The sequence below is a fragment of the Oreochromis niloticus genome, linkage group LG12 (assembly GCF_001858045.2).
Source record: "Oreochromis niloticus isolate F11D_XX linkage group LG12, O_niloticus_UMD_NMBU, whole genome shotgun sequence".
NCBI classification, from domain to species: Eukaryota; Metazoa; Chordata; class Actinopteri; order Cichliformes; family Cichlidae; genus Oreochromis; species Oreochromis niloticus.
Window position 1 is genome coordinate 22,712,167 of NC_031977.2, and position 25,746 is coordinate 22,737,912.

Below are 25,746 nucleotides of genomic sequence, written 5' to 3' on the forward strand. Positions count from 1 at the left end.
TTCCACTCCTTTCATTTCGGTGAGACAGTGCACACTGTGCCATGGATGGTTCAGTATTTCAAGGTCTATGTAGTCAAAAAGAAAAAATGGAAATTTAAAAAATGTTGTTATTAGCCTTTGGTTAAACTTTTCTTTCCTGTTTTCTTCTACAGCAGGGACCAGACTACCTGCGTAGACTCTGCATTCTGTTACTCTTCCCTTGAGGATGAGGGACTCTCTGTAACTGATTATTCAGGCATGGTGGATGACGGCATTTCTTGTTCCCATGGCGACTACCCTTGCCGATTTACTGAGCGGTCGGCTTGGTCCCAGCGGGTGATTCCACACCGTGTATTTAGCCCTGCCTGCATTCTGCAAAAGGCCCAGGTGGGTTCTGACAAAGAGCCACTGAGAGTTGTGCTAATTAAATTTTGTATGATTAAAGGAGACAGCATCAGTTAACGTTTGTGTCACTGTGTCAGAGGTTTTCAACTACCATCTCTTGGCACCCTGGTAAACATATTAGACTGTATTTCCATGGGGAGCGGTTAAAAAAAATTCCTTATTATTTAAATATGTGAGCTATAATAACGGTTCTTTGCTTTTGGTTTGTTTCCCTTTTGCAGATGGGAGTCCTTAAGCTGTTGCCTCAGTGTTTGGCTGCAGCCCATGCTGTTCTGGGGGTGCACCCCTTTCCCCGACTTGATGTTCTCATTGTCCCAGCAGGGTTCTCAAGTCTGGGAATGGCCAGGTAATGACATCTGTGTTTTTGTTAAGAGGTTGCAAGTAGTAGATTATAAAGAAATGCTGGAACGAAAGAAAAAATATTAGTGAACAGAACTGCAGGTTTAGAATTAATAGAAGTAAACTGTAAGGTGTTTGTTAGTTGTACAGCGAGTTAACGATGAAGAATTTATACTCTGCTAGTACTTTTCATGTTTGCTTGTGGGTGCTCCAGTTTCCTTTCATGGTCAAAAGATGTGTTTGTTAGTGTAACTGTTGATTCTCAATTTTTAAATGACCATTACTGTTGATTTGAAAGCACTTAAAGTTCATTGTAAAACGAACACTAGGTATACTATAAAGGTATGTGTAAGTGAAAAGCGCTTTGACTGGCCAGTGAGTGAAGAAAAGCACTATATAGTACTGTGCTAAAGTCTTGAGCTACTCCTCATTTCTTTATATTTTGGTTACAAGGAGCAAGACTGTCTTCTAAGTTTTTTAAGAGCAGTCGTTCTCCAGGTTTTCTGAAGGTCTTTTTACAGTTTTTCTTTGGACACTGGCTGCTTTTTTTGTCATTTGCAGTCCAGTCCTTGTACCTGAACATTTTAAAAAGAGGTAAAAAAAAAGAGGTGGCCTAAAAACTATATACAGCAATTAAATATTATCTGTCATTGTTTAGGGCTGCATTTCAAAATTGATGGAATTGTGAATGCAGAAAGTACTGTCCAATTTCGATCAACCATGCAATACCATCTATAAAACATGTGATTGGGAACTGACATAATGCTTGACCAATATGTGGTAGTATTCACTCTAAGTGGAAGGTCATCCGTGTCAGGGTTTAGGTCCCCATCTGGGTCCATGTTACACCAAGGACAGCAAAGTTGAGTAGCTGAAACAGAGGAAAGAGAAAAAAACTAACCCACACCGACTGAGAATCTGACGAAAAATGTTTCAGTAATGATCCCAAACATAATCCTGACACAGCAAAAACACTCAATGAACCACTATCAGTCATGGATTGGCCTCCACAGAGCCCTTATTTAAGAAGCCTGGAGAACTATTCCTGATGACTGCTTAAAGAAATGAGAAGAAATCTCGCCTAAGAGTTCAAGTTGCATTAAAGAATAAAGGTGGTCATACCAAATATTGACTTTCAGTCTTGTTAGAACTGAACAATCTCAGCTTTTGAGTTATGTACTATATTTCCATGCTTGTCTGCACATGTTTTAATAAACCGCTTTCACCAGTTTACTCCAATTTCCATCAAAGGTCTTGTATTACAGCTTTTTTAAACTTATAACATTTGATTGGTTGACCACCTAGGAGCAGCAGAAACAACCTGTCAACACAGAAATGTCACACTGCTTCTCTGTAGTTCCTTTTTTACTTTCACAAGTTGCACAACAAAAGTTATTTGAGTAAAGTTGTTTGCTGACTAATGGTTGGTAGTTCTTTTACAGAAGTTTCTTGATTTCTTGAACAGTTAGCAGAATAATGCCGAAAAGCTGCAGAGGGGAACTGAAAGGTTGGGATTTACACAAGTGGATACTGTAGTCATACAGTATGATCCGCTGTTAATGTAAAAGAATATTATAGCAGTTATTTGGTTTCGGCGGAGCATTTTTACTGTCATTTAATCTAGGTGTACGCAGACTAATCTATGGACGGCCATGTAAAAACTTGTGAAGAAACATCAAAGATTTCCCACAGCAAAGCGACAATCAAGCACTTGTGTTTTTTAACTTCACCCTGCTGCTTCTGTTTTGGTTTCTACAGGCATAGTGTTTCTGGGTTGCATGATTAATGGCACACTTCACATTTCGAAACCCCCTTGCTCTTTCTTAATCTTTTCCGTGGAGATCCTCCACATACGAATTCTTTCTGAATTAAAGACTCCAGCTGTAAACTTTGTTCAATCACTTGTCATCCCTCCTTTGTCCCCCCACATAACTGCTTCCAGCACGGGCCTGCAGGCGTCATGACTCGCATATGCATGGTGCTTAAAAATTGATGTAATTGTGTGGTGTTGTTGTCTTTTTAAGCAGGAAACATTAAAATTGCTAGATTAAAGCAAATTAAAAGACTAACACGTAGTTTCAAAGAAGACTTCAGCCTCTTTACTAAGCATCTCCTTAAACCCCTTTTTCCTTACACTCTCCTCCTTATTCGTTGTCCATTAATTTGCCCTCGACTATTCTTTACTTTTTCTGTTCCCTCCCTTCCCTCATCCTGTTTCCAAAACTCAGAAACTCACCACCTCTTTTTGCCTCCATTCACTTTTCCATTCCAAACAGCTATTTCCTGAGATTTTTTCCAAAATTGTTATTCCAATTTTTTTCACATAATTTAACCTTGGTGCTTTTTTTTTTTCTTTGTTTCTTTATTTTTCTTCCTTTGTTTTTCCTCCTGTAGTCACAAGGCCAAGCCTGTGTGACTGAAAGGACCATACTAGGGATATCCCGTCTAACTGACATCATCCAAATCAAAGAGTAGAACCCCCCCGGCTCAGACAGTTAAAAGTAAGAACGTTGATTACATTGTTTGAAACTCCGGCCATGTATAAAAATCACCATGGTAACAGGACATATGAGAGAAAATAAGGAACAAGCTTAACAGGTACCCTTTGAAGGCCCCATAACCCTGAGCCTCTTCACTGGGCACAGCTTAATTGAGTCCAGTCAATAGGCTGCTCTGTTGCATCTTCGTTTTTTTCCAGGACGTTTCAGGTGGTCCTTAGCCTCTCCAACTTACACTAGACCTGTATGTATTTATGTTTTTGTGCAGGTTTAGTAGTGGAGGTCTGGAGGCTGATGGGTGGTCACGAAGCCACAGGATGACAGATTTATTTTTTTGGACGCTATAGTTAATAACCCTTCATGTATTTATTTCCTCTTCACCCTCAGCTTGTTCTGTCTTTAGATCTGTTCCCCCGTGCTCCATTTCCATATTTATTCTCCTTTTATTAACTTGGTCCCCCCCCCCTTTTTTTGTAATCCTTGTGTTCTGAAAATCTGATGTGTCCTGCTTCTGTCACGTCTTTACCCTTCACTGCTTCTCTTTTCATCCCCCGACTTTCTGTTACTCTCTTTGCTCTCGTAATATTGCTCGATCTTCAAGGCTACTGTGTTTGTCGTCCTTGTCTTTCCTCTCCACTTGTGTGGTTGATCACATTTCATGCCCTCGGGCATTCCCCAGAAGTCATAGTTTCATATTTTCTCTACATTCTTTAGGCTGCGTATGACATCTTTATAGATACAGCTGATTGCATCTAGTAGCCTTATAAGTTAAGCGAAAATTGGATATTAAAGTAAATTCAAGGTGATGAATGTTTGGGCCTTTAAAAAAACTATGCTAATTAAGTAAGCTGATCAGGCTGGCCAGTAAGCATCCTAGTGTCTGCGGTTTACAACCACAGTCTCTCTTTCTCTCTCCATCTGCTTTTATCCTCCCCCCGTTACTCTTGCTATAGAAAAAGTGCCCCAGACAGGATATGAGCTCATACCTGGTTATGTAGTCTGCGTGATTTGCTGACGTTGTAGCAAAGTGTGGTCTTAATCAGAGCTATTTTAAGCAACAGAGAGGGACAAACGGGCAACAGAACAGACCTCATTCTCGACTTTGCATTCTTTTAGACTCTTTTTATCCAAAAACACAGCGCTCTTTCATCCATGAAAAAAAATCTTGCCCCCATCTTGTGAAAATGTGTCTCCCTGCTGTATTTATTTTGAATGGACGTCAAGTGCTGACACTGAGGCTGTTCTGCCGTGGTTGTTGTTTGACAGATGTTTTCTTTTCCTTATGAGGATGGCTCCCAGGCACTTATCCCTTTTTCTCTGGCTGCTTAGGCTCCAGTTAGCTCCAGATGACAGAAGAGATTTAGGGCCTTCATTAAGCTTCAGACAGCACCTGCACTGACTCCCTATAAAACTCTGCATGGTTCTCAACCCAGTGTCAGCCCACTGCATCCTCCCCTCAATGTTGGTGGTTCAGTCGTGGATGCCTCAACACATAACCGCAGGGTTGTGCTATAGAAAGGCTGGGAGGTCAACCAAAATGGAAGCGCAGATTGAGATGGAGATGAGAGAGACACGAAGAGGGTAAAGGCGGGGTTCACAACAGGCCAGCAGACCCCCAGGATGTGGGAGAGGATGTGTGGATTATTCCCAGCAACAAAAGCCATTAGCCCCTGGAAAGACTTCAGAGACTGGTGCTATTTAATCTAGAGATTGGGAGGTATGAGGGCCCCATTTGTTGGGATCAAGCCAAGCGCAGTTTTTGTGCAGTGCCCCAGTGGAAACAGCAGGAGCGGAGGGGCTATGGACCAGGGAGCTGTGGCAAGAAGGCATAAAGCTGTTGTAGTGTGATACCGAGAAGGGAGGGGAGAGGTGAAGCACAGTGGCGTGAAGTTTTTATACTGAGATACGAAAGGGAGGGCAGGAAACTGAAGATTAAGAAGTCAAGTAAGGGCATGTCTGGACTCAAAGGTTGTACCACGTATGCTGTGTACCCACGAGGCTCTATGATTCACACACACAAAGGACTAGACTTGCGCAAATGTAGCTTTAAAGATATGATGCTAGTAAGCAGCTCAAACAATTTTTTGGGGTGTATTTTGTGCAACAATTTGGGTTCAAAGGCTTTGCATTCTCAAGTTATGAACAACCTGCTACCAGCATCCTGTACAGTACATACAAAACAGGATCATCTCTTGCCTATTTGTATGTATTCCTGTTGTCTTCATGGCTGTTTCTTCAACAAGCCAAGCTTTGAGGCTACATTGTAGAGACACCGATGTGTTACTCTCCCCGTGTTATTAGTACAACCTTTAAGGCACTGAAGAGCCGATAAGGGAGAGGAAGACAAATACATGGTTAACCATTAATAGAGGAGTGTGGAGATGGATGAAGAGCTGTCTGGGTTACAGTCAGTGAGCACATTAGGGGAATCCCTTAAAGTTAATTCGGCATCCAGTCAGGATAAAAAGTTCATTGTTCTGAGTGACTGAAGGACATGAGAATGGTGTAAACTAATGCCCTGAATATGATTGGAGTGGTCATATTTAGCCTTGCACTCTTTATTGAAAACTCTGTGTGTATACATATATATATATATATACAGAGTTTTCAATAAAGAGTATATATATATATGTATATGTATATATATCTCCATATGTGTGTGTGTGTGTGTGTGTGTGTGCGCGCGCGGGCATTTGTACAATGTTTTTATTTTTACCTTTCTTAGGTCATACTGTTTTTTCTCTCTTTGTTTTTACAATTTGAATCTGTAATCTCTTCATAGCATCGCAATCACGTCATTTCTGACTGGGAGTGACAGGAAGGGCACGGCATTTCCTCTCACTCTTTGAAGCTGACGTCTGTGTATCCCAGAGTAATGGCTTGACTTGCAGGACTAATCTAAGATCAGCATGCCCAAAAGAAGACATGTCTGACATCCCTTGGAGAGTTTCCGCACAAGCGATGAAATGCGCCTTTTCACTAGTGTTGGTGATGTGGGTTTTGTTTTGCTTTAGTGTAGACAGGCAGATTCCTGTTCTTGTGTGTGCGAGTGTATGAATGTGTGCATTGTTCAAATAATGGAACAAGGATGTGTATTTACTGTAATGGCATGACGTCAGAGGAGACCTACACAGATGATGTGTAGGTTTGGACATTTCACAAAACTTGTGAAACATCTCAAGACTAGAGGAAATGGCCATTGAAGACTAGACCTGTGGAGGCAGTCTTCCACCAGCCTACTGTTAGTTTGCAAATACAGTTTGTAGCTGTCTAAAAAACCTAAATGCAGAAATTAACTGACAGAAATTCAGCCATAAATATGTATAAATTTGAATCAGAAACTTCTCCACAAATAGTGACATAGCTGCTGCAGGAAGCTTATTAAATGCAGAAGGACATAGGCGTTTAGCAACTTTGCTTTTGTATAGGAATATAACCAGAATAAAACCAGCTGTAGGGTAATAGGGTACTCAGACAGTTGAGTGCCATGTTGCAAAGAGATGTGCCACTGATTTGTTGCACTCATCGGCACAGACTGACTCAGACTGATTACAATGTGTTAGCAATATGTCTGCATTTATAGATTAGACAGCAACTATTTGCAAACCTTTAACAATCTGTCATTGAGTGACTGCAGTCAGTCTGAGTCAGACCACGATTGTTTGGAGACAAGTTTTCTCCTAAAAGTTGACCTGTGGAGTTGCTCTTTGATCGAAAAGTGGTCACCCAGAATTTGAGAGTGTTGCACACTCGGCCTCTCTGTGATGTGATGGAGAGAAAGAGATTATTCAGCAACGGTGTAGATAGAAAGACTGTGGAGGCGATGCAGTATAGAGTATAGAAATTTAAGGATCATGCTTCTCAGCTAAATTGAAGTTTGAGAAGTTTGTCATCATCGGTACAGAAAGATTGAAGTAATCCAGAGAAATCTGTATGGAGGGAATCAGACTGAGAAGTCTCAAACTCAGGATAGTCCCCATCAAAAGCAAAACACGATACACAATTGCAAGCTAAAATTCATGCAAAAATAAAAACAGATATAACAAGGTCTCACCGTGTTGCCATCCTCGCTGCAAGCTGGTTCAATTAAAAACAGAAGCAAGATGTCAAATCATCCTGCGGTCTTACAAATCTAAATTTGTGTTTTTTGATATTGCTGATAGATAAATACTGTTTGTTGAGGAGAGGGATTATCTGGCTAGTTATCAGAGTGCACTTCAAGAGCTGTGATTCATGACAGCATGGGGTGTATGAATGTGCACATCTGTCAAGGGCCCATTAATGCTGAATAATGTCTGTAAAGGTCCTTGAGTAACACATTGTGTGATTATATTTAGATGATATCCTTTCCATGGAAAGCCTTGTTTATTTAAGCAAGAAAATACCAAATCATCTTCTGCCCATATGACAGCAGCATGGCTGTAGTAAACAGGTCTGGCAATTAAACTGACCTGCCTGCAGTCCAGACCTGCCTCCTATTGAAAACATTTGGTGCATTATGAAATAAAGAATCCTCCAAAGGAAATTTCAGCCTGAGATCCAGGAACATGTGAGTCCGAGAGAACATTTAGTTTTCAAAACTTCCATTTAAGCGTATATTTTGTTAACATTTTACACAAAGTCCCATCTTTTTTTAATCAGCAGAGTTGTATTTTACACCGCTCCCTCCTCGTAGAGATGGGCTGCCTTAAGAAACGGGGGAAAAAATGTTCAAGTAGTTAAACTGCTTGTTCCACTTGCAGTACAGCCAAACTAGGCAGCCATATAACTGTCACAGCCACAGCTGAAAATTATGACTGGTGTATACCTCTTGACCTCTCAGGCAGTAGAGGATTTTCAGCCTGACTTCAGTTGATTGCATTGTTTGTTTATGGGCTAGCAGGATGTTACATTGGCGATTGGTCCCCGTTGTGAGGAAGTAGGGAGCTGTAGTGCCAGGGGGAGTTGGTACCCTCTGGGATATTCCTCCCCCGTTGCTCTGGAGTGCTTTAGTGTGCCACCACTGTTTTATAGGACCAGTGTTTTGTTTTTTTTTACACATTTTAACCCAGTAGAAGTCATGTTCTTCACATTAGTGCTGACCATCTCCAGAGATGTTTAGTTTGCTGTAAAAAAAAAAAAAAATAGTGTATAGAGTTTATGTCTGATTCCAAAAAGCCATCTTTAATAGGATGCCAAATCCTGGTAGAAGTCTTGGTAAATGGACTGACATTTATATAGCCCTATTCTAGTTTCATTGATCACTCAAAGTGCTCTCATTATAAGCCACATTCACCCATTTTCCACACATTTAAGCAGCACTTTATTCTGTGCTTTTACACACTGATGGATGCATGATAGACAATTCGGGGTTAAGCAGAGTAGACTGGCTAGAGCTGGTGCCCTGGATTGAACCTCTCAGTTGACGATCACTGTTTTTATTACTGTTTATTGTTGTTTTTTGAGCCTCTTTTTGGTTAAGATGACTAGTAAATCTAAAATCTTAACCATGAATGAATTATTAGCGGTAAATTTCTCCAGCTTTATTTACATGAAATGGTTGTTTGGAACCAAAGAAATGATTTCAGCAATGTGGCCAGGACTAATGGGATGAATCTCACAAAACTAACAGCTTTGGAAAAACAAAGCTGATCATTAAGGAAAGATCATTAACTTTGAGGAAAGGCATGCTGCTCGTTACCATCTTACATGATAAACAAATGAAATGCAACAGCAGAGCACAAAATGCAAATTAAAAAGTTAAGATGTTAATCTTATTCTGTCCCAGTTTCCAGTATCTGCCTCAGTCTTTTGCCTCATTGGCAATGATTTCCTACCCTCTTGCACCCTTGCTAAATTGCACCTCCTGCCATCTTGTTAAGCTGTGCCATTCCCCCTTCTCTCTCTCGTCCTCCTCTCACTGTTTGTTCCCCAGTCTTCCCACTGCTTGTCCTTCCCTCTTCCTTCTGATGTCTCAGAGGATTTCTTGCCTTTCTGCTCTCCTCTCCAGTTTGATCTGCAGAGTAACTCTAGAAGTGTGTGATACAGACCTGCTCTTTCAGGAGACAACTAGGGGTTCAGGGTTGGGAGGAAAAATGTGGGGGTTGGATTTTCTGGCACAGAAGACAGCTGTTAATCAAATAGTCAAGGATGAGGTGTTTCTTTCTTCCCACCTTGAGTGGATCTCCCTTTCGTCAATGGGCCTCACAAAAGAGCCAAGGGAGTCGGAGGAAAAAGCCAGCTCTGCATGCCTGCACCTGGACAGAAGTAGAGGGAGTGTTTTACGCATGCTTTTAAAGTGATTGCAAGTAGTTAAGACTTTTAGTTTCCCTTGCTGGTCTACTTACTTCTTGCTGAAAACAAAGGCAGTTTCAAACCCAAAGGTGACAGCCTGTTCTATCTGTCTCCCTTTGGCTCTTTGTTTCTTTTTCTTAGTCAGAGCTTCCTCTTAATGCTGATAGCAGTGTACAGCTTAGCAAGTCTCTTGTTATTGCAAGAATATTCCTTTCTAGTTATCTCGAGCCTCTCAGCTTCCCTTCCGCCCCTGTATATGAGTTTATCTGTGCTGCTACAGTATCTAATCACAACTGAAGCATCCACCTTTTTAACTCTTGCTCTGCTTGAGAGGAGAGGGTCCCGCATTATGTTGTGAACATGCAGGTGTTTTCTTTCTGCAGGAGTGAACCTGAAACAATTTATTTGCAGTACTTGTTGAATTTTACATTATGACCTAAATGTCGTGCTCCTTCTCGGGCAATATTTGTGCTTTTATGTTCATCATAGAATGATCGATGGTCGACTGTGTGTTTCTTTGGACTGTCCTCGGATGAGAACCTGCTGGCAACAGCTGGCATATAGTACTACATTTAACAGTAACACAGACACACTGTGCCATAACTCTAGATTAGAGGCTTTAGCAAGACAGGCCTGTCACGGCATACCCATTCTGTTAACGAATGGATGAGTCCAGTGGACCCATTCCCTCGAGTGATGGATGGGTCCATTGTATGGCATAGGGGACAATGGAGCTGATCTTGGTGTGCGTCCTCAGGCGTGTGTGATAGTGGAACCCAGAGGCTGGGGGTAATTTCATTCTGGGCAAAGCTAGACAGTTTAATGTCCGTGGGTCCTCTGTGCTGAACTGACCAAAATGAGACATTTGAATCAAAGTGCTGTGAAATATCCCTGGTAATGCTTCTCATGTGTTGCTTTGCTTTTAGCCTCAGGGACTGGCTGCACTCTCAGTTGGTCTGCTAGTTGTTGTGTGTGTGTTTTTTTTAAGTCATGCTAGCAGCATGAAGCTGTGTACAGCGGTGTGTAAGTCTCTCTGGTCAGTCCACCATTTTGATGAAGACATGTCAATTATATGTTTTTGGAAATTCGAAAGATTGATCCTTGAGCAAGTCAAAATTTCACCCGTGAGAATAAGACTTACTGGAGGTTGGATTTTCTTATGAACATTCAGGGTTTACAGACTACAAATCAAGGTGATGCCCTTTTTCTTCTTCACTGTTTTCTTTTCAAGCGTCTTTTAGTGAAATATCTCAGCAACTATCGAGTTGAATGACCTGAAATTTGGTACATTTTAGTAAATTCTAAATTGGCATGGCTGCAGCTCTTCCTATTAACAACAATGAATCATCATTTGAGCTACATACATCTGAAAGTTATTTTTTTATGTTTTTGTCTGTAGTATGATTTATGCACAAGTTCTCCATAATCTAAGCAGTTTAAAAAATATGTGAGGTAGTTTTCATCTTATTGTCATTAAGTCCCTTGAAAGCATTTGAATCAAAAATAGGGTCAGGTTGTTGAGATTAAAACTGATGCATCATATAGCCCTGTGACATATTTTGACTTTTCAAAATAATGGCTAAGCCACTCATGGCTTTACATTTTGATAGGAAAATGAAAAATAAGTGCAGTGATTGATTGACACTTTCAAACATAAATGAAATTGCAGTACATAAGGCAAAAGCAGAGTTTTTCTAACAAACAGTTCTAATCCTAAGAATTCTACCTTGAAAGACAAAATTTGGTGTGACCACCTTTATTTCACAGCACTGCCTGAACTCTTTTAGGCAAGTTTTCTTCCAATTTATTTAAGTAGTCTTCAGGAAAAGTTCTCCAGTCTTAAAGAACATTTTAGGCTTTTCTTTGGATGTCTTTTGTTCCCTTTTCTCTCATGACTGTTGAAATCCAATTCCATTCCATGATTGATAGTGCTCCATTGTGTGGTTTTTCTATCCAGGTATGCTTTTACTGCATTTGCACTGTGTTTGGGATCATTGTCATGCTGAAAAATGATGCTGTTACCAATCAGATGTTTTACAGATGGTATTGAATGGTGGATCAAACTCTGATGTTACTTTTCTGTGTTGACAAGATCTCAAACACCACTGGCTGAAATGTAGCTCTAAACCATAACAGAGCCTTCACCGTGTTTTATAGATGGCTATAAACAGTCACTGTTATACATATCTCCTGATCTCGTCTGTATATGTTGATGGTAATTTGAACTAGAACTCTCAAATTTGTACTCATCTCTTCATTAGACCTGTTTCCACTCACTTTCAGTTCAGTGACGCTTCACTGAACAGTAGATGGACCAGTTGAATGTCCAAATATGTCTCTTGGGACCTGTGTCAAGGCTTTGCTGGATTTTTTCCTATTTCTTAAGGCCATTACTTTCAGAGGAAACACTTTTTAAAGGAAACAGTGCAAAGCATATTGAGATATGCTACGAAATCATCTTGTTGGTGCAGAAATTTCATTTTATGTTTGTCAAACTGTGTTATGTTTGGCATTTTTACTAGATTCAACTAAAGAAATTGGGGAAAAAAAGTTATTTTTTTAAGGCTGCTAGTAACAAAGTGCCTAAAGATACAATTTATGTTATGTGGAAATACCACACTGGTTCATTCCTTGAAATAGGTGCCTTGTTTATGCTTGAATGAGTCATAGGTCAGTGTTAAGTGGCTTAACAAACAACAAAAGTCGTTCCTTTGAAAGTGTTGAAGTACTGGACTGAAAAAAACAAACAAAAAGAAAACAACTTTGAAAGAAATTCAGAAAGAGCACTTTAAATTACAGGAAAGTTTGGTGCCTTGGAAGCATACATAATATAAAGAAATGAGGGCTGGCTCAAGACTTCTGCACAGTTCTGTACATGCTGAATCATCACACTTTTTAAATGGTTTAGGTCTTCAGTAAGAACCACTGCCCTTTTGTCTTTATTTTCAGCTTCATATATCTCGCCTTGGGATATGCATGTCAAAGTTAACAAGAAATATAACCCTGTATCCTAACCCTAACCCTCGTAAAAGGCTGTGGCCATTCTTTGACGTCGTAAAGATCCAAGAGTGGGAAAAAAAGCACTGCTACAAACTGAGCATTTAGCATAGTCTGAAGCCTGAGCCTTTTGCTAATACTCATTGTCTGAAAACATGTTGAAAACACCAGAATCAAATAGAAGTTAAGGTAAATCGTCCACTTTAAGTCTGAGGTGGGCTGAGAAGGTGTAAGGAGGCAGACCGACCATTGATTGATCTGGCCTCTTTATCACCAACTTTATTGTTTAACCATTCTGCTTTGGATTCACTTTATTTGAGCCACTTTTGTCCTTAGTGTTAAGATCATGAGGTAACAACTATTAATAGTACAGTGCAGTGATTATATTTTCTTTTGTTAGTATATATGTGAAACATAAAACATGTTTCATCTACGCTATATCCCTCAGTTGCAGTGTTTTGTCTCAAGGGTACGCAGCCGGGTCAGGTGGCAACCCAAACCCTCTACAGAAAAAAAACAGCTCTGCTCATTGGCTAATTTCACTTCAGTCTCGCCTTAATCCATCTTTCCATTCTGTCAAACACTTCTTATATAGCCTCGGAGCACTGAGTGGTCTCACTTTCCATCTCCTCACTGTCTCATACTCTTACGTTACATAAGATAGAAAAAAAGCAGTCTATTTATTACCCTGCAGGCAAGAAAATGTCTCAAATTATAATTCTGTGAGATAGATTTGTCCTGTCTTTTTCATTAAGGCGGAAGTGGAAGCTAAAAGAGGGTTCTGAGTGCTGTGTGTGAAGAGCGATGGGGTTTGCATGCAAGTAGCTACAGTCATAGAGGAATGTTGGTTATGTCATGTAGGTAAATGTTACGTCAGGCTGATTGACAGTTAGTCTGTAGTTGCATATAGCTGATTGGTCTTTAGTGCCATTAACACATTGTGCATGTCCCTTTTAAATTTATAGAACTGAAGAACAAGCGGATTATTCCTACCTTTGCATTAGCCACATTAGCAAATTTCTCATGTGGCTAATTTTCCATTAGTTTTGAGTGTATGCCCACAGGTTAGTGTTATGTCAAAACTGGTTGAGTAACAGTCGGACAGTTTGGAAACTTTGACAACAATTTTAAATCAATAAACAGGGACAGAGTATCACTTTGTATAGAGATCTAGACAAAGTCTACAAATTTTGAGGGCTGGAGACGTGCACATCTTGGAAACAATCTTGTCCTTACTGGGAAAGCGACTTGTGCTGTTGTGGAGTTGGTAGCAACTGAAAGTGAATTTCACTCCAATGTTATGTGATATAGTGAGTAATTTAACAAGTACAATGTGGCATATTACTCTTTCTGTATAATGTCCCTAACACTGAATATAGCAACTACTGCAGGAGTGTCTCAGATTTGGGTTCAAACGTGTGTGAAAGAAGTCCAGGATTTGTTGCCAGCCAATAACTCTCAAGGAGCGATACTGAGACTCATAGAAAAGGGGTTAGAATTAATTAGGTACCAGTGTTATTTTACTTATATTTCAGTGGTTCAGCCCACCAGTCAGAGCAGGCTAAGCTTTATGGTAGCAGAACCTAAACTAGACAGGTGCTAAAGTGGAGTGTTTCAGACTTATGACTTATTTAGATTTCTGCAGCGACTCTTTGAGGAGCCTATGATGTAATCTGTGTAAGTGGCAGATGCTGTTACTGGCATTCATGCTTTTGTGTGGTGTTTTATGTGTTAATTACATTGTGGTCATGTCCCGGTGTTTTATATCCAGTGCCAGCCATGATAGAAACATATAAAATGCTGGTACTTTTTCCCTCCTGGGTCCCCACTCTTTGTTGTGGTCAGTTTGGGGTTTTTTCTTTTCAATTTTTAGAGGCAAATATACAGTTGTGGTCAGAAGTTTACACACACTCATCATGGGTATGACTCTCATGGTAATTTGGGGCTTTTAATGATTTCTTTGAACTGATCTTTTTCCACTGTTGAATGATTGTACAGCATGCATCTTTAATAAGTTTAAGAAAAAAGAGAATTTGCTTCACAAGTTTGAATATATTTAGGATTTTGTCTAACCCACACAGGGTCAAAAGTATAGATCACTTTTAGTACTTACTTTTATTGAGAACATTTAAGTACTTTTAATATTTATAGAATTGGTAGAGTTCATTTATACTGGTTGCTTTTGCGGCACGGACACAGTTTTTAAGTATAGTACAGATTTATACAGTACAGATCAATAGAGTTAGGGTCAGGGCTTTAGGAAGATGATTTCAGAAGCTTTATATTAGACTGCTTCATCCATCCCAAACCTGTTTTGATGTGTTTTTGGAATCATTGTATCCAAGTTTTAACCATCTAGCTGTTGATTTGATGTGAAGTTAAAGAATTTGGAGGTAGTCACCTTTACTCCTCCCAATATACCTCTTGTCATTGTGGCGAAATAACTCAGTCTTTGTCTAATTGGACCATCAGCTTCTCGCCAGGAGCCATTTGGCCTGTTAATGTGGGCAGCTGCAAATTGCAGTCGAGCTTGAAGGTGCTTAGCAGGTGCTTCTTTCTTGGTTGATCCATGGGAATATAAAACTTGTTTCATTGTGGAAAGTGATGGCGGTGTCCCTGAAGTTCTTGTAGAGAACCTGTTCCTAGTAATTCAGTTCCTTGCAATTGTTAGTCTGCCTGCTTATTGGTTCTTGCACTTACACTACAGTTGATTTCAATTCATGTGTCCGAGGGGGGAATATGGACTTTACTTTTATTTGAGTTTTATTACTTTTACTTTTTTTACTTTTAGTACACAAAAGGACGAGAATGCAATGGTTAAAGCATTAAAGCTGAGTGGATGCCGACCCCAGCACAGCAGCCAGACCCTGAACTTCAACAAGTAACAAACTGACGAACAGTCAGGCTCCAGCCTCAATTTGTACCTGTTCATGTTTCTAAAGCAGAATCACTGTGGCGATTGCTTTAAAGTCTCTTTGTGCTGGTTTTCATCAGTAGTAATATACCTGTAGCTTTTTTTGCCCCCCCCCCCCCCCCCCCCCCACACCCCCACACCCCCCCCACACCCCTACCCCCACACCCCCCCTCCCCTATCCCCCTCCGCGTCCATGTGCGCGCGAACGGACCTTGCGCGTGAACGGACCTTGCGCGCGAACGGACTTGCGAGTTCAGAGATCGTATGTTTACATGTGTTTAATAGCGTTTTATTTAATGAAACCATTATGTGTTTTAATTAAACTCTTTTTTAAAGGATTGTATAGGTCTCAGAGTTCTGTTATTTAGACATAGATGATTTAATTTAACTAGTTTAGGGGTATTTTTCTTTAGGGCTCTGAAACACACACAGAGGCTAATAGTTTTTAAACAGAAAGTTTTTCCACCTTCTAAAAACACATATTCACACGCAGCATTTAATTTAACTAGTTTTAGGGGTATTTTTCTTTTTTCTTTAGGGGTCTGAAACACACAGGGGTGTAATAGTTTCAAACAGAAAGTTTTTTTCCACCTTCTAAAAACACATATTCACACACAGCATTTAATTTAACTAGTTTTAGGGGTATTTTTCTTTAGGGCTCTGAAACACACAGAGGCTAATAGTTTTTAAACAGAAAGTTTTTTCCACCTTCTAAAAACACATATTCACACACAGAGGCTAATAGTTTCAAACAGAATACCACAAACAGCAGGCATTCCTTTAGAAATGGGATTCTTAATTCTGCAACAGCTATACAGAGGGGGGTTACAGTTAGACCCCCTACAGTCAGCAGAAGAGGTCATCCTTATCAAGAGCATCTCAATTGTACTGCCATAGTTTTCAATACAAACAGTCTCCTTTATCTTATGGCAGAGTGCCGGCGGTGCCAGGTCCATCGGTGCCACCATACCTTTTATCATGCCATTACACTTTCTACTGACCATCCTCCAAACAGGCATCACCTTTTGTTTACACCTGAAACCAACCCCAACCCCAAGGGACTGTAATGACACCTCCTAGAGGACTGCTCCAATACATATAAAAACGGTCTCTTTCACCATATGGAACATCAACAGCGCAACCTAAAGAACACCTCTAACTAGCTAACTAAGGAGTGCAGGATGACGTCTGTATCAACCATGACGAGCAGCCTGGACATCGCCCAAGCCACAGAAGCTCTAGGTACGTGTACAGGTGTATGTACCCGATGCCCTCATCGTAAAAAGCAACGCTGTAAAAACGTCGTAGATGGGTCTAAATTTAAGTTAGAATAGCAAGGCAGTAATAGGTATGTGTATACCGTTAAATATACCAACGGAGCAGTTATACTTCGCGTAGATTGTGGTGAGGGAGTGTTTGCGCAGACTTGGACAATGTAGTCATCCCAGAGATGCTGTATGTTTCCCAGTGGAACAGTCCAACAGGCCCTGAGCTTTACAGTGCGAGGCTGATCGTTTTAACCGTAGACCCGATGACTTTATTATTCTCAGGGTATGTGATGACAGGGAAAGTTTTATAGCGGCCAGAGGGGTTGAAAACTGGAGGTTAAATCCTTACCCTCTGAGCATAGAAGAGCCGCACTACATGGTTTAAGGATATGGTTTTTATACAGTGGCATAAATGTGTGTGCGTGTGTGTGTGTGTGTGTGTGTGTGTGTCTATGCAACAAAATATAAAATCTTTTTTATTGTTCCCATTTTCAGAGCGAGACATGCAAGCGTGGGACCTCTCAGACTCCCCACCGCCTGCGCTGCTAATCCAGACCCCGCCACCTCCTCCCCCCTCTCCTCAGCTGCTGCAGGATCCTACAGGATCGGGTCTGTGTGAGGAAACCATTATCGACATCAAGCTTGCAACCCATCACCTGGTGATGTTGGCATTAAACGCCTTTCTACAGGAAACATGCTATGGATGTCGAACAGCTCAACCCAGTCAGGTGCAACACAGCTGTTTGTTCGAACTGTCCGAGTATTACTTTGACACATACTACGACGATGTGATGCTGAGGCTCAAGACATTCCGATTCATCCCTGCCATTCGCCTGTTTGTACGCTCGTACACAGACGATGGGACTAAAACACAATTCAGCAGAATTGCAGAACACACCATGACTGAACTGAGATCATCACAACATATAGTATGCGCAATTAACGACAATATTGCACAGCTGCTAGAAGCAAGTCGTTATGCCCGTCGTGTTAAACCAGCCATGCTTCGCATGATTGGTAACTACTGGGCTGGGAGACACCTGGTTTAATGTATGTTGTTCAGTATTCATTGTCTGTGTGAATGAAATAAAAAGACATGTCAACACCGACATCTTAGTCATTTGCGGTCGATTTTGCTTATACAATAGAGAAAAGCAACAATACAGAGTGTTTCTCTGCTCCAAGACATCGGTGGGGCCTTTCACACGGTAAGCATGACTGTTATACCCAGCGCATAAATGTCTGTATGTCAGTGCTGATTATTCAAACCCTGTTTAAAATGTGACACATATGTTGTCCGAAAACAAATCCTCTAAATTTGCAAAGTTACTGATTTAAAAATATATTTACGAATTTTTAGTTGCATGACAAACATACGATAGACTCTTGAGTGTATTTATTTATATAGCTACATTCACAACGGTATAAACGTGCTAAATAAAAGAGGCCCAAGCACCAAAGCACTCTAATGCAAGCCTCTAAACTGTATGTTGATAAGTGCATGAAGTTAACCTCTGCAGTTGAAAACAGTTTGTATCCGCACTCCGAGGGTCTGCTGAATTGTTTTTAATATTGTGCTTTTTTTTCACGAACTGCAGATGATGAATTCCTCTTTATTGGACGTAGTGTCCTTAAGCTATTGTTGCTCATACTTACAGAGTTCCCTAGCTACTTCTTTACTATGTCAGTAAACTTTTTGAAAAGGAAGGCGTTGTAGATTTAAAGAAACATCCTAATTGAAGCAAAGGCAAAAAATCGGAATGAATTTTATGTGACTGTTCATAAAGCCAACAACAAGTGAAAATCCAAAACCGACCCCAATCCTTTGTATTAATGATCTCCCTCTCTCTCTCTCTCTCTCTCTCTCTCTCTCTGGGTGTGTGTGTGTGTGTGTGTGTGTGTGTGTGTGTGTGCGTGTGTGAGTGTGTGTGTGTGTGTGTGTGTGTGTGTGTGTGTGTGTGTGTGCGTGTGTGTGTGTGTGTGTGTGTGTATGTGTGAGTGTGAGTGTGTGTGCCCTCACAGAAGGAAGGACACAGCAGGAGCTTTTTCAAACGCGTTTCCAATCATTTTTACAAGAAGTGTAGCTCATACGATGGTATTATTGTATTATTTGCGATACTTTATAAATATGAAACTCTAAAGATTTTGAGTTCATGCAAATTGTGAAACAAGAATCTAAATATTTGTGTCACAATGATTTCTATAAAAGCATGTTGTTTATGGGGATAATGTAACAAATCTTTTGTGGCCCTATTAATGATCAATGGTGATTGAAGAGGAAGCTTGAACCCAGGCTCCGGACATCTTCATGACAAGCGTCAGCGCAGACATCTACTAATGAGAGAACATGTTTTATCATCATAAACACCGTGATATGAAGCATCGTTAAAGTGTCACTTCAGTAATGTTTTTAATAGATGTCTTTAAAACACTAAACTCTAATTTCTGGGGCTTTATTTTAAGTTTACAGAATATAACATGTGTTAAGACGACGAGTTTTACTTCTCACAGGTCGTGTTATGTGTATCTATTTATCATGTATGCTACTTTGCTCTGTGGACTGTAAAATGTTTCATTGTGTTCATGAAATAAACCAAACTTTCACCGTCTGAATCTTTTACTGTTTTTCTGCTTTTGTACACTCCAAGTTTGACAAACCCACAGACATCCAGAGTTAACTTGCTAACAATGTGGAGCAGTCTCAGTGTATTTAGCAGCTTTTCCCCTAAACACAACCAACTGAGAGAAACGCTTGTAGTCCTCACTTTGGTCATTTTGAACGTTGAAGGAGATTTGTTCCATAGACACCTTACACTAGTGTTCTATTTAAATTCAGATTACTTTTATAGTTTGCAGTTTCTTTACTAACACATTTGTAGATAAGTTTATTGCTGAACCACACAGCTAGCAGTCTCACTCACTCTCTAGGTTTTGAAGTTTGTGTGTGTGTAATGGTTTAGTCTATCAAACCTTACCTTTTTCTCCCCAGTATCACAACAGTATGACTCCCAAAGTACGGATCAGTAAACAACCAATGATTCTAAAGCCAGAACAGAAAGATACAGTTGGAAGATGCATGATTGCGTTTTTATGACGCATAGTAAAACTACCCCCTCTTCTTCTTCTCTGTGTTGTTGTTGTTGTTCTTGTGTGTGTGTGTGTGTGTGTGTGTGTGTGTGTGTGTGTGTGCCTTAGAAGTCAAATAATACATTAGCCACACTTAAAAAAACAAAAAACATCTGAATTTCATTTAGAACTGAGATTCTAACTTGTAAGCAGAAATCTTATGCTCAGCCACAAACATGTTTCCCCACTTTCACAATGCTGAGGTGTCAAATCCACAACCCCCAACAAATGGTTTGTTACACGCGGGTGTGAAGGGCAAGCTTTACTCACACAGCCTTACACACAGTAGATTTATAAAGTTTTTGGGGACAATGGTTTAGCCATAGATGTAACTACTACTTTTGATAAAAACCACTCCACCTGTTTATTTCTTAAGAAATTAAGCTCTCATTTATACATGTCTACACAATAATAGACACCGTGTGCTCTGTGAAATTACAGTCTTCTACTTCAGCGTTCATTGGTTTGCATTTTAAACTCCCAACCTTTCAGGTTGTTATGAACGACTTATATTTCTAACATTTTGTGATATAAAAGTGAACCATGTGGGTTTTTTTAATTTTCTGTGTGATGGAATGACTTAAGACACGAGTTATTTAAACAATTCTAAACGACAGTGTGATGGCCATAGTACTTAGTGTGGGCCAAATATGTTAAGGATAATGTTTATCAACGTAAAATTGCAAAGAACCTTTGAATAGATTATAACATTTTGTAAACAGTTACCTCAGAACCTGTACTGTCAGCCCTATGTATGTAAGGTGAAACTTTCCACAGTACTTACACTTAAGTAACTAAACACATAAAGTCACCCTTTACCAATAATCCACTGCTCCTTGAAAAAAGTAGCACAAACAGACAACTGACTCAGCAATGATGAGTAGAGCTACCCGAGGCCGAGACTCAAGCAGAAGAAAATTAAAAGTTTTGGTTTTTGCGGCTCGTAAAATTAAAGAAAGTATGTTTAATAATTCAACAAGACCTACACTTTCAACACATGTACATTCAAATTTTTGATCAGATGTTGTTCAATAGTTTTTATCCGTTCAAAAAAAGCCATTTTACGGCTTTAATGTTTCCAGCTGATAAGGAGAATGAGTGCATTTCATCAAATGTGCGTTCAAAGGCTTTAAACATCCGCTTTGTCTGTAAAGACAGTATCAAACTACAGAGCATTGTTTTTACTAAAATTCAACATTTTCAGATGAAAATTTGGCTGCTTTTTTCACTGTAACACCCCCCTCAATGCCATTTTTAGGATATTCTCGGTGATCCCATTTTTATCACATTTATGCTTTTGGGACTGAGGGTATCTAATACGTATGTCGTCACAGTGTATTGTACTACCAACTGTGAGGGCTCTGCTTTTGCTTTGAGCAGACTGTTTTTTATTTTGTCTCCTGAGTGTGTGTTTTTCAAACGAGATCCTCCTCCTCAGTTTGATTTTGTTACCACAAACTTTGTGTAAAGTTCACAACAGAGGTAAAGAGATTTAAACACACCAGTTTAAGGAGGCAGGGTTGGACCAGCTGCACAGGGCAGGTGAAACAGAGAGTGTCAGGGGAGATGTGCAACAGAAGCAGAGGGAACATTTTACAAGATGATAAATGCCACATTTAGGTGATTAAGGATTTGTTGACAAGATTAAAGACACGGCCGTCAGAGTTCAACAACATTACAGTTTGATTAAATAAAAAGTTTTAAACTACACAAGGTTCATTTTCTCCTCTGATAGTAATCATATTAAACATGTCAAGAAAGAAAGAGTACAAAGAAAATAGTAAATGTGTGTCTAATTCAACTCTTCCTGTGAACCTTATATGGTGAACCTTATATGGTGATGGCCAGAGGGGCCGATGGCGCGATATGGCAGCCTAGCCTCTGTCAGCCTGCCCCAGGGCATCTGTGGCTACAACAGTAGCTTGCCTCCACCTGTGTGTGAATGTGAGAGTGAATGAATAGTGGCATTGTAAAGCAATTTGGGTGCCTTGAAAAGCGCTATATGAAATCCAATCCATTATTATTATTATTATCATTATTATATCATCCCTTAATATGTTCGGTGTTACAAACTTGAAGAATCAGAAAAAAGATCATCAGACATTAATCTAATCAGTTTTCAGCCTTCATTCATTCATATTGAAAAGTTGGAAATCTTCCCTGCTAGACCAAAGTGTAGCGTTTAACACCGTTGGCCATAACATTTTATTATAGCTATTATTAAATGGAGAGGCCTCTTCACACACTGAGGTTAATTATGAAGCTCCACAGGCTTCTGTGCAAAGAACAGTTCTGTTTACATTATACGTGCTTTAGAAGACATAGCGTACATTTTCACTGCTATGCATATGATACCCACTTTTATTGGTTAAACTGTCGGGATGTCTTAGACACATAATGAGCTTTAATTTTCTGCTTCTAAGTTCAGATAAAACTGAGGTTATCGTAACGGGGAGTAAAAATCTTAGAAACACTGGCTAACAAAATCCTTACTCTGGACGGCATTGCCTCGAGTAGTCTGTTGTAGTGATTTTGGCGCATTATAAGTAAAATTGAAACATACAATCCCATAGCACAACATCAACATTTATTTATATACAAAAATAAAAATGCTTTTTTACAGAAAAGAATTGTAACTTCATATTTATCAACGATTACGCGGGTACATAGGGTAAGTCCTCATCATTATCCCATAGCGGTTCCGGTAATCTCTCAGGACCTTGGAAGGGTGGCCATGCCCAGTCTACCTCATCAATGTCTGGAGAGTCGCCGAAATACAAAAAATCTTCCTCGTTGTCAGTGTCCATAGTCCACAGTTGTGGTGGTGAAGGGGGTGGGCTCCACTCTGATACTGGTGAATACGGTGCGTCTTCACTCCAATCTTCAAATGCAGGGTTGGTGGATGGCTCTTCAGAGAGTAAAGATTGCCCAGCATCCCTGATAGTACCAAGTACCAAGTATGTACCAGGTTCAGCCACTTTGATGGTTGATTGAACAGAAGGGTTGGAAGATGCCATTTTCATGGAGAATTTCAAGTCCAACAGATGAAAATTACCGCTCTTTTCCAAAGTTGCAACTGCTAGAGAGACACGTTGGCCAACTCTACGGTTTTTGAAAATTGTTGCCACTCCTACCCACAACCTTTAAGATCAACCCACTTCCAGATCACGCCCCCTCCTGTTATTTTAAAAAGAACACCGCCGTCTCAATCCTTCAAACCATTTTTTAGCTCAAAAACCAGAAGTATGGCCTCTACAGCCCTGCGCCACACTGAGGAGGAGGAAAGTTCTGCGGCCGAGGGCACAATAGTACCTGACACGCCCAGTTACTATCGCCCCTTGGAGAAGCAGCAGCAGCAAGCCGACGAGCTTGACGGTTGGGCATCTTCTTTTTTCATCGATACCGTGAAAACCGCGGTGTATCATCTAGTCAACCTAGTAATCAACAGGTACCTGACTGACGAATGCAACGGCTGTAAGTCCGATCAACCCCGCCAGAAACAACACGAGTGTGTGCAAGTCTTGGAGGATGACTTTTACGCTGAAAATTATCACAGCATCAGAAAAAGACTCCTCACCCCACGTTTCATTCCATCTATTCAACGGCTTCTGATTGCTCGCAACATCAAAATGGACGACGTCAAAGTCCGCATGGTGGCGGAAACTCTCTTGCACGAACTGAAATCGGAAAGGAAAGTCTTTGACGCCATAGCCGAGGCATACACCAATCTGGTGGGGTTGGACATGGTGAAAATCAGACAGCTACGGCTGGTGGCAGAGTGTTACAAAGGAGGCTGCTAATGCTTTCTCTGAAAGACTGATTTTCTTTCTTAAACGTGTAACCTGCATTTTACCAAAGAATGTATCCAACATTTAGTGCATTTTTAAAACATGTACCCACGTAATCGTTGATAAAATATGAAGTACAATTCTTTCTGTAAAAAAGCATTTTTATTTTGTATATAAATAAATGTTGATGTTGTGCTATGGGATTGTATGTTTCAATTTTACTTATAATGCGCCAAATCACTACAACAGACTACTCGAGGCAATGCCGTCCAGAGTAAGGATTTGTTAGCCAGTGTTTCTAAGATTTTTACTCCCGTTACGATAACCTCAGTTTTATCTGAACTTAGAAGCAGAAAATTAAAGCTCATTATGTCTAAGACATCCCGACAGTTTAACCAATAAAAGTGGGTATCATATGCATAGCAGTGAAAATGTACGCTATGTCTTCTAAAGCACGTATAATGTAAACAGAACTGTTCTTTGCACAGAAGCCTGTGGAGCTTCATAATTAACCTCAGTGTGTGAAGAGGCCTCTCCATTTAATAATAGCTATAATAAAATGTTATGGCCAACGGTGTTAAACGCTACACTTGGTCTAGCAGGAAGATTTCCAACTTTTCAATATGAATGAATGAAGGCTGAAAACTGATTAGATTAATGTCTGATGATCTTTTTCTGATTCTTCAAGTTTGTAACACCGAACATATTAAGGGATGATATAATAATGATAATAATAATAATAATGGATTGGATTTCATATAGCGCTTTTCAAGGCACCCAAATTGCTTTACAATGCCACTATTCATTCACTCTCACATTCACACACAGGTGGAGGCAAGCTACTGTTGTAGCCACAGATGCCCTGGGCAGGCTGACAGAGGCTAGGCTGCCATATCGCGCCATCGCCCCTCGGCCATCACCATATAAGGTTCACCATATAAGGTTCACAGGAAGAGTTGAATTAGACACACATTTACTATTTTTCTTTGTACTCTTTCTTTCTTGACATGTTTAATATGATACTATCAGAGGAGAAAATGAACCTTGTGTAGTTTAAAACTTTTTATTTAATCAAACTGTAATGTTGTTGAACTCTGACGGCCGTGTCTTTTAATCTTGTCAACAATCCTTAATCACCTAAATGTGGCATTTATCATCTTGTAAAATTTCCCTCTGCTTCTGTGCACATCTCCCCTGACACTCTCTGTTTCACCTGCCCTGTGCAGCTGGTCCAACCCCTGCCTCCTTAAACTGGTGTGTTTAAATCTCTTTACCTCTGTTGTGAACTTTACACAAAGTTTGTGGTAACAAAATCAAACTGAGGAGGAGGATCTCGTTTGAAAAACACACACTCAGGAGACAAATAAAAAACAGTCTGCTCAAAGCAAAAGCAGAGCCCTCACAGTTGGTAGTACAATACACTGTGACGACATACGTATTAGATACCCTCAGTCCCAAAAGCATAAATATGATAAAAATGGGATCACCGAGAATATCCTAAAAATGGCATTGAGGGGGTGTTACAGTGAAAAAAGCAGCCAAATTTTCATCTGAAAATGTTGAATTTTAGTAAAACAATGCTCTGTAGTTATACTGTCTTTACAGACAAAGCGGATGTTTAAAGCCTTTGGACGCCCATTTATGAAATGCACTCATTCTCCTTATCAGCTGGAAACATAAAGCCGTAAAATGACTTTTTTGAACGGATAAAACTATGAACAACATCGATGTTAGTCTGATCCAAAATTGAATGTACGGTGTTGAAAGTGTAGGTCTTGTTGAATATTAAACATCTTTCTTTAATTTTCAGCCGCAAAAACCTAAAACTTTTAATTTCTTCTGCTTGAGTCTCGGCTCAGGTAGCTCAACTCATCATGCTGAGTCAGTTGTCTGTTTGTGCTACTTTTTTCAAGGAGCAGTGGATTATTGGTAAAGGGTGACTTATGTGTTAGTTACTTAAGTGTAAGTACTGTGGAAAGTTTCACCTTACATACATAGGGCTGACAGTACAGGTTCTGAGGTAACTGTTTACAAAATGTTATAATCTATTCAAAGGTTCTTGCAATTTTACATTGATAAACATTATCCTTAACATATTTGGCCCAGCATAAGTACTATGACCATCACACTTCATTTAGAATTGTTTAAATAACTTGTGT

At 40.0% G+C, this 25,746-nt stretch overlaps 2 protein-coding genes across 5 annotated transcripts in view; both read left to right on the plus strand.

The window, feature by feature from the left end:
• aopep (aminopeptidase O (putative)) overlaps nt 1-25,746 on the plus strand; it is a 110,525-nt gene that overhangs the window by 5,783 nt on the left and 78,996 nt on the right. For all 4 annotated transcript variants that reach the window (XR_003213176.1, XM_005452128.4, XM_019365862.2 and 1 more), the window contains exons 5-6: nt 153-366; nt 606-730. Coding sequence is in view for 3 of the 4 variants with exons in the window: in XM_005452128.4 (XP_005452185.1) it covers nt 153-366; nt 606-730 (339 nt within the window). In the remaining variant the exon portion in view is untranslated. The remainder of the gene's footprint in view (nt 1-152; nt 367-605; nt 731-25,746) is intronic.
• On the plus strand, nt 16,056-17,782 carry LOC109204580 (uncharacterized). Its single transcript, XM_019365864.2, has 2 exons — nt 16,056-16,647; nt 17,169-17,782. Exons 1-2 carry the CDS (start codon nt 16,587-16,589, stop codon nt 17,720-17,722), a joined length of 615 nt encoding a protein of 204 aa, XP_019221409.1. The 5' UTR covers nt 16,056-16,586; the 3' UTR covers nt 17,723-17,782.